General features: G+C 56.0%; 1 protein-coding gene across 3 annotated transcripts in view; it reads left to right on the forward strand.

Moving 5' to 3' along the window:
- LSM12 (LSM12 homolog (S. cerevisiae)) overlaps positions 1-8,874 on the forward strand; it is a 9,407-nt gene extending 533 nt beyond the window's left edge. Inside the window, exons 2-6 of one of the 3 annotated variants that reach the window (XM_010573139.1) lie at positions 2,397-2,530; positions 7,615-7,724; positions 8,189-8,315; positions 8,488-8,610; positions 8,687-8,874. In XM_010573139.1, the coding sequence (XP_010571441.1) occupies positions 2,397-2,530; positions 7,615-7,724; positions 8,189-8,315; positions 8,488-8,580 (464 nt within the window). In that variant the 3' untranslated portion in view covers positions 8,581-8,610; positions 8,687-8,874. Of the gene's footprint in view, positions 1-2,396; positions 2,531-4,327; positions 4,777-7,614; positions 7,725-8,188; positions 8,316-8,487 lie in introns of those variants that run through there. The other 2 variants (XM_010573138.1, XM_010573140.1) reach the window with 2 other exon arrangements.

Below are 8,874 nucleotides of genomic sequence, written 5' to 3' on the forward strand. Positions count from 1 at the left end.
TGGGCACCCTGCAGGGTGGTTTTTGGGGGAGTGAGGGGTCCTTTAGTGGGATTATCGGGAGGGGAGTGCCCTATAGGGAGTTTTTTGGGGGAGTGAGGAGCCCCAGAGTGGGGTTCTTGGGGAGTGGGAGAGCCCTACAGTGGAATAATTGGGGGTGAGTGCCATATAGGAGAGTTCTAGAGGGGAGTGAGTAGCTCCATAGAGGCCTGGGGATGGGGGTCTCACAACAGGCTGTGGGGTTGTTAGGGGAGGCCTTGGAGATGTGGTGAGGTCCTGGGGTGGGCAGGGGCACCCTGTGGGCTTCAGGGAGGATGAGGGAGTCCTGGAAGGGGGGAGCTCTCTTTACTGGGGGGATCTTGAGGGTAGGAGGAGCCTTGGGGGGTTCCTGGGAGGGGGATGGGTACCTCTTTGGAGGTGCAGAGGGAGGCCTTGGAGGCACAGTGAAGTCCTGTGTGGCAGGCAGGGCCTGGTGGGGTTTAGGGAGGATGAGGGAGACCTGGGGGGATGGGAGCCCATAGGAAATATTAGTGTATTGAGGTTCAGGGGACCCCTGTGGGGTTTGGGGCAGGAGGGGGAGGTCTCAGTGGGCTGTGGGGATTTAAGGGAAGACCATGGAGGCAAGGCTAGGCCCTCTGAGGGTAGTGGGGTTTAGGAGGGATTTGGGGACCCCTGTGAGAGGAACCCTATGGGGCAGGCCTGGACGGATGGGGAGCCCTCTAGGAGGGCAGGGGCAGGCCTGGGGGGGTGAGGAGGGCCGGTGGGTATGCCAGGAGAAGTGCCCTGTGGCTGGGGGAGCGAAGGGGACGGGAGGGTCTGGGGCTGCCCTGAGCCTCGTGCAGAGGAGAGGCAAGAAGGCAGTGCTTGGGGGTTTAACATAGAGATATATATATGCGTGTGGGAAAAAAAGGGCATGCTTTCGTTTTTAATCTGCAAGTGGACTGAAAGCAAAGGGCTGCTGGAGAACAGCAGAGGGACTGCAGAGAGTTCAGGAGGGTGGATGCTCAGCCCAGGGACTGCTGTTGGAAGGGAGCTGGAGAAATAAATGCTTGGGGCCCCAGGGATGGGTTCTGGAGGGAATGAATGAGTGATGAAGGAGCTGTGAGAGGGGCTGGTGTCTGGAGGATGCATCTGTGAGAAGTGTGATAGGAAAAGCCCTGTAGGGTGCCTGGGAGTGATGCGGTTCTGGAGCGGGACTGGGCACCTGTCCCAGGTTGCGCTCCTGTTTGTGCTGGTGCGGTTTGGCAGGGGGAAGCTCCCCAGGCCCAAGTGGAGGCTGCAGGAAAGTCTTAAATAATGTCCAACAGGTCAGCTTAGGGCGTCGTGCTGCCAGCCAGCTCTGGAGAGGGCTGAGAGCTCCTGTTCTGGCTTTGCCCAAAGTCTGTCTCTTCCTCCCAAAGCTGGGATGCTCAATCTCATCCCCCCGAAGGAAGAGACTGGAGTTCCCCAGGAATCCCTTGTTTTCTCTCCTTTATTGAAAGGCGTTTGCTAGGGAGGACTTCACCTACACAGCTGGGCTCAGGGGGACAGGAGGAGAGGAAAAGTGACCTCTGTGAGTATCTCCTCCAAGGAGGAGATGGCGTTGGTGTGGAAGAGGCTCTCTGTGCCATGCTCTCTGCTCCTTCCAGCAGCTGAGGGAGCGGAGGGCTAACAACGCAGCCTCCTGGGGGACAGATTGCACAGGAATTAATGTCAGCTCTGGAAGGTTTTTTTTTTCTGGGGGTGGTGCACTGTTGTCTCATTTACACTTTCCAGTCTTGCTGCGATACCGACCACAACAAACCTTGCTGCATTCGAGGTGCTGCCCGGGAGGTGTGCGAGGGCGAGGAGGCCTTTCCCAGGGAGCCACCGAGTAGCTCCTCTTCCATCCGCACTAGGGACTGCTCCTGGGGAGGCTCCAGCTTAGCCGCTGCCTGGAAGAGGAAATAGTTATGGTATAAATGGTTCAAATTTGAGGTGGGGTGGTTGTTCTGGTTCACTTCCCTGTGCAGACCAGCATTTGTAGGCTGGTGCTTGTGGCAAGCAGGGAAGCAGGCAGCACTGCAGCTGGGGTCCTGGCAGCGGCACCTCTGCACCTCTCCGGCTAGTCAGGACTAACTTGCTTTTTCGGAGGAGACCATGCAGCTTCCCAGGCTGTGTGTGTTCTGGGTACAGCAGTTATTGGCTTGAAAACCTTGTGCTTTAGTCAGGAAAACTGAATCAGCATTAAATGGGCCCAAGAAGAGATGGGTGGTGTTGTCGGGGTCTCACAGATGATCCTGTGCTTGGCTGAGCAGGGGCAGTGGAGGAACTCGCTGAAAACCAAATGTTCTCCCAGTTTGCTCCTGGACAGCTCTGTGCATCAGGCCTGTAAACGTCTCCGTCTGGATTTGTTTTCCTTAATGTTTCTTCCCCTCCAGAATGCCCCTCTTCCAGTGGAAAGCCTAATCACGCAGATATCCTGCTTGTAAACTTACAGTATGTTTCAGAAGTGGAAATAATCAACGACCGCACAGGAACGCCTCCTCCTTTAGCTTCACTCAATGTTAGCAAGGTAAGAACCTGCCCTCGTGGGCTCCTGGGAGGGAGGGATTTGTGTGGGGAACTCCCTATTGGGGACAAGGCAGCTTTTAAACTTTAAATCACCCACTTCAATCACGACTTACCGTGGCTCTGTTAAGGGTTTAAATGATGATATTTTGGGTGTGTTGAGGCTCCGTGACCTGCTGCTGGGGTTTGTGTAGTGAGGCCGCAGCTGGCTGACACTCTCTGCTTTGGGATTGCTCAGTGAGGGAGCTGAGGTCCTGGGCGAGGAAGAGGGAAGTCCCAGCTTTATTTCATCTAAGGGACAGTCCTTGTGAGTTTGAATGAGGTGCTGGGCACTGTGTTCCAGTGGGGAGCTGGTCCTGTTGCCGCCCTCTGCTCCCCTGGGTGCCTGTCTGTATTTACACTGTATTTGCTCCAGTGTTGGCTGGAGTTACCAGTGTGGTCCTGCCATGTAGATTTAATTGCCTGGGTGATGCTTCATCTTCCTGTTAAAGCACTGAAGGTGTGTACCAGGAGCTCGGTGAACAGCTCTGCCCTGTGCCAAGCCCTGTACCCTCTTCGGAGGCCACTCTGCTGCTTACTGGCCTCCTGTGACAGGAGTAAATGTGGATTTCTGTGCTGGCAAGTGGGTGCAAGTTGCTGCCTGAAATGCTGACCGAGAATTTCAGTGTCAGGACCTCTGGAGTGTTTTTAGTAACATTGAGGCTGCAAAGCACCTTTTCACTCAGGAAAAGTCCAGTGCTCTCAGGTCCTCCTGGCTCTGCAGCCGCTCCAGCACCTTTGGTAGAGGGATATGGTGCTTCGCTGGCCAGAGAAAAGGGAGGATGGAACCTTTCATAAACATGCAACAGGTTTTTCTCCTGACAGCAAATGACTCAAATGCTCAAATCAAAACCTTCCAGAGAAGATGGGCATGGCTGAAGCCGGTACTCTGCTTACCTGAGCCCGTGCTGCTCCTCCTGGGTCCTCTTTCCCATGACCCCAGGTTAAGAATTTGCTAGAGCACTTTTTGTGCTCCTGTGGATGATTGTAGACGAGGTTTGTGCTTCAGTGGGTGCCCTCTCTGCCTGCAGCCCCCTCTCCAAGCAGATGTTGGTCATCTTCAGAAATGGAATGATTTGGGGTGAAGTCGAACAGGAGGGGCTTGGACAGGAGCGCTGAAGCACGCATGCAGTTTGTTGAATTTTGAGGAACTGCTTTTCATATGTCCTTCTGGATGGGGATTGGTTCTGATTCCCAGTGATGGTGTTAAAAAAAGGGAAGGTGAACCTGAGTCCTCAATGCTGGTGTGAGGTGGCTGGAGACAGCCAGGTTCCAGGGAAGCCGGGTGTGGGATCTGGCTGTGGGGCTTCTCAGTTGTCACCTCCTCATCCCACAGGGAAACCTCCTCTCCTGGCAGGCAGACTCTGCCTGCAGGTCAGTGTTGCATGGGTGGCACCACCTGAGTGTCCGTAGCCCCCATGGGTTCCTTCTCTGTGGATCAGCACGTTGGCAGAGGTCTCAAATGACACAACTGCCGTAAAGATACTACTGTTCGTTCTAATTGCGTCAAGTGATATCGTTGGGAGCCAAGCCTGGTGGATGGGTCTGCTGAGGGGAAAACGCCCCTTGTGACTTCAAATACTCGCTTCAGTCTTTCCGGCATCAGAATAATTGCTGTGGATTTGGTGCGGGGTAAAATAATGAATCAAGTCATATCTTCAGTGGATGGAAGTCGGTGTGCAGCCACCAGTCCCCATCTCCAGTGGCAGGAGGTTTTTTCCATGTTGCTCTGACCCATGTCTCCTCTCCTGTGAATGTGCAGGCAAGCTGGTGTCCACTGGTGCTGCAGGACTGGAATATAGATGAGCTGATACTGGTTGTACTGGAGGAAGGAACTGTTGGCATGCAGGAATGCTTGTGGTGCTCTGGGGCAAGCTATTGCTGCTCTGGAAGGCCTTGGAGAACAAGCAGAGCCCCCAGGAGATGCTCAGCCCTGCCTGGTCCTCAGTGGAGAGAAAATGTTGGGACCAGAAGACTTGCTGGGCTTGGAAGGCAGCAGGATCCAGTTGTGGGGGGTCCAGTCTGGTGGGGGTCCTAGCCCTTGCTGGAAGGGCGCAGGGGTGCAGGCTGGCTGCGGTGGAAGGTGCGGGCAGGAGGAGAGCGGGTTGTTGGCTGCAGGTAGCTGTCATGAGGCTGCTGCAGGAGAGGTGTCCTGACCGCACCGCAGACTCCTCTGGGGGAGGCTTCAGGAGGGATGCAGGGTGAAAATTGTGGGGGAGAAATGCTTTTGAACCAGGGCACAGGAAGGGAGCAGCTGTGTGGCTCTGCTCTAGCAGCTGAGGGGCCGGCAAGGAGGTAACACCGGAGTGACGGAGAGCAGGCAGCGGTTCAGTCCAGATACAGCTGAGCTCGAAGCTTCCTGCTGCTAGTGATGGGCATGGAGTGGAGATGTCGTTGAAGAGGCTGGGGCCACACTGGTACCTCTGGGGACACCAGCCTGCCCTGTGGGGCTGGCATCTGCTGGGGGACCTTGGCACAGCGCTCAGCTGCGTGGCAGAACCATCTGTATCCATGCTGGGGAGAGGTCAGCTGCCTGGTTTTGGAGGGATCCCTTTGACTTGCCGCCTGGGGTACACCATGCTTGGCTCTGCTCACCAGGCTGTCAGCACGCAAGCAGGACAGGGGGGCCATGCTGGTGGCCACAGCATGGTGCTCGGTGGCCCTCACCGGCTCTTCTTGCCGCGTGCCACGTTTTCCGTCATTCATACGGACGTGAATAGGGAAGTGACTCATTCATTCATGCCGCTGTTGCACAAGGTGCGTATCCGAGTCTCTTCAATAGCCCTGGTGCCTTCGGGTGCTCGCTGCAGGGGGGCGTGAAGCTGTGCGGTGGCAGGGGCCATGCTGGGAACAAGGGGGCTATTTTGAATGCTTGGATCGGGAGGCTGGAAGTTGGAGGCTCAGCATGTCTGATTGGTTTCTTGTCTGGGGTTAGCGGTGATGAATAGGGAGAGCACATCCTATTGCAGGGGAAAGACAAGAGCGAAGGGACCCTGGATCTTGGCACTCGGTTAATAAACTAACCAATGTTGCGTGTGAGTCAGCTCTAGGTGAGGGCTGATGTACTCCAGCTAGAAGCAGGAGGATGAGGTTGGGCCTTGCTGGGTGCTGTTAATCCTGGGGTCTAGAAGTGCCTGATGAAGTAATGTTGGGATGCTGCCCGTGATGGCAGTACATGAGGGGCTGCTCTTCGCCCGCACCTCTCTGGGGTTTCCCTGTCTTCTTGCGGTGGCGTCTTGTCACCTGCCTCCTCGCAGGGTTGTCCCAAAGCTGGACCTGTCTGCCTCGGCGTGCACATCTCTCCTGGGAGTTGCATGTGAGCGGGCAGGGAAGGAGGAGCTGATGCAGCTGCTGATTTGAGCAGGAGGAGCATCCCAAGGCCTGGTAAAGCGAGTTTTAAAAATGGCCAAAGCAGATCTAAACTTCATATGCACCCTGCGATGGTCTGTGCTATGAACCCTGCTGCAGGGAATGGGCTGCTGGGTGGGAAGGAGATCTTGCTGGGGGTGACCCCGTGGTGGGCACGGCAGAGGCAGTTCATATGCTTCGTGCCGCAGTTCCAGCCCATCCGCATCGTGACAGAGGGGATGCTTTGGCACAGGCAATAGAGCCGGCTGAGAACCAGGTATGCTGGCCTCGGGAGGTAGCCCTGGTCGGGTGAAGTGTTGGTGCAGCCCCAGAGAAGGCTGGTGGTCGCGTGCACGACTTGGATGCAGGAAGGTTACTGGGGAATGTTGCGTCCAGTCTTCCAAACCAGTCTGGAAGCCTGACTGGTGGTCTTGGAGAGAGCAATTCCTACGTGGAGTGGGGTGAGTGGCTTCAGAGACAGCTTGTGCTGGGGCAAAGAAAGGATCCTGTACCCCTGTTAAGGCTTGCCTTGCTCACCAGGAGGCTGAGGAGCACATGGTGAGCAAACGAATGCTGCAGCAGCAAACCCCTCTCACCTGGGCACGGAGAGGAGGTGCAATGGGCTGTGTCTGCCTGGTGGCTGCTGTTTCAGGAGATGGGCTGGCTGGGATAGGGAAGCCTGTCCCTTACTGGCATTATTTGCTACAAAAAGTGCCCCCGTTCAGTGGGAACTCAGGCTTTCCGTACCTAGAGAGGGCTTTAGAAAGGGTGAAGCCGTCCTCACGCAGCACGGAGAAAGCCGGCCTGGCTTGGGGAGCGCTTGCAGGCGTGAGGAGGAGGAAGAGGAGGGCTGGCGTGGGCGGCAATGCTAATGTGGCTCTTCCACTGCGGCAGCTCCAGCTGAGGAAAGGCAGCTGGTCCAGCGCCGCCTGCCCGTATCCTGCCTCCAGGCAGCTGCAGCTCCTTCTCCTCCTGTGGCTGTGGGATTTAACACAAGGGATGCCAGGCTTGGGGTTTCCCCTCTCTACTCCAGGACCCTGCCAGTGTAATCACACTTCCCCACACACGGATGTTGTGTGCTGCCGGGGTGACTCCCAAATAACTGATTCTGCTTTTTTATTTATTTTATTTAATTTTTTTTTATTTGGAACAGAGTAACTGCTCCAGGATAAAGTTGCTCATACTTCTGCGTGGTCTGTACGGAGGCTTTTACACCCCACAAGCCCTAATGTAATGTTTGTTCTGGGCTTGTCTTTCCCATCCTCACCCCCTGAGTAAACAGCAAGCAGTGGAAGGTGGTTTGGATGTAAAATGCAGCAATTAATTTGGAGAAGGCAGAGGGGAAGTTGATGTGCATGCGTCTGACCCCTGGCAGCTGATTTCTTCCCTGTGCCTGAACAGGGGCATGCGAAAAGACAGTGCCCACATCCCCAAAATATCAGGGGGACGCAGACAGTGGTGACGGTGACTCAAAAAGGAATTAGGCCGTGGCGTGAAATCCCTGCGGCACTCTGGGATGTGCGGAGAAAGGTGTAGTGGGAGGGTGGAGATTGCACGCTCATCGTTACCCTGATTTAATTGGCGAGCCGGACAGCGAGCAGCAGAGCTGTATCTGTGAGTGGGACCTGCGTCCCCTTGGAGCTCTAATGGCCGCTCCGGTGATGCTCAGCTGAGCTCCCTCTCTCTTTGTCTCCCCTCCAGCTTGCCAACAAAGCGCGGACGGAGAAGGAAGAGAAGATGAGCCAGGCGTATGCAATTAGTGCTGGTGTCTCTCTGGAGGGGCAGCAGCTCTTCCAGACTATACATAAGACGTAAGTCCCCTCGTCAGTCCCACCGGTGCCTCCTGCGCTCTGCCTCGGCCCCCCACGCTGCTGGCTGGGAGTTGCTTGTATCCCTGTGTAGCCCGGGGAGGGGTTTGCATTGCCTTGTCCCTTGGCGTCACCATGAAATGCTGCCAGCGTGTCCTGGGACATGCCGACCAGAGCCGCGCAGTCCTCGGGGGCAGGATGGCTGCCTGCTGGATCCCTGCCTCTTCCTGGCATGCACCAGCGGCGTGCCCGTCCCTGCGGGCTTGCACCCATCTCTGGTTGGGTACCCAGGAGGTACTGGGTGGCTTTTGCACCCACGTCACCTCCTCAGCGAGATGTGGGTCTGAGGTGGGTGGTGGGACCATGCTGGGGTTGGGTGGTGGCTTTCAGAGGGGCTGGGGGATGCGGGAGCGCAGCCCAGAGCCCCAGGCAGTTGCCTTCACTGACCCTTTTTCCCTTCCCTGCAGCATTAAGGACTGTAAATGGCAGGAGAAGAACATAGTTGTGATGGAAGAAGTCGTTATCGCCCCTCCCTATCAAGTGGAAAACTGTAAAGGCAAAGAGGGAAGCGCGCTGAGTCACGTACGCAAAATAGTGAGTACGGGCAGGGGGGTCTGGTGGCACTGGGGACGCCGGGAGGGTGTCACATCCCTGGGGACACCCGTGGTCCCTCCTTGGGTGGGCTCGCCTGCCTGCTGCAGATCCCCTGCCCACCCTGCCTTCGCTAAACCCCTCTTTCTGTCCATCCCATCCTCCCCGCTGGCAGGTGGAGAAACATTTTCGAGACGTGGAAAGCCAAAAGGTAATGCAGCGTTCACAAGCACAGCAGACACAGAAGGAGACCTCCCTCTCGTCCTGAGGCCCACCTCCCGGCGCCGGGGACTCCCCCGCCGCCCCGCCACCGAGCCACCACCGGAGGCGGGAGGGCGGCGGCGGGGGGTTCAACTTTTATTTCCTTTTTCGAGCTCATTAATGGGGAGCTCAACCGATTCCAAACCTTAGACTTTAAAACAAACGAGAAAAGAGAATAATTTAAAAGCTCATGCATTACTTGACTAACAGACTTTCTTTTGTCCGCCATGTTTTCTTTCCTACCAGCCAGTCAGACTTTGTTAGTTTTATTTTTTGACCTTTCTTTTCCTTTTTCCTCCCC

Source organism: Haliaeetus leucocephalus, unplaced genomic scaffold (assembly GCF_000737465.1).
Source record: "Haliaeetus leucocephalus isolate CR32 unplaced genomic scaffold, Haliaeetus_leucocephalus-4.0 Scaffold368, whole genome shotgun sequence".
Classification (NCBI taxonomy): Eukaryota; Metazoa; Chordata; class Aves; order Accipitriformes; family Accipitridae; genus Haliaeetus; species Haliaeetus leucocephalus.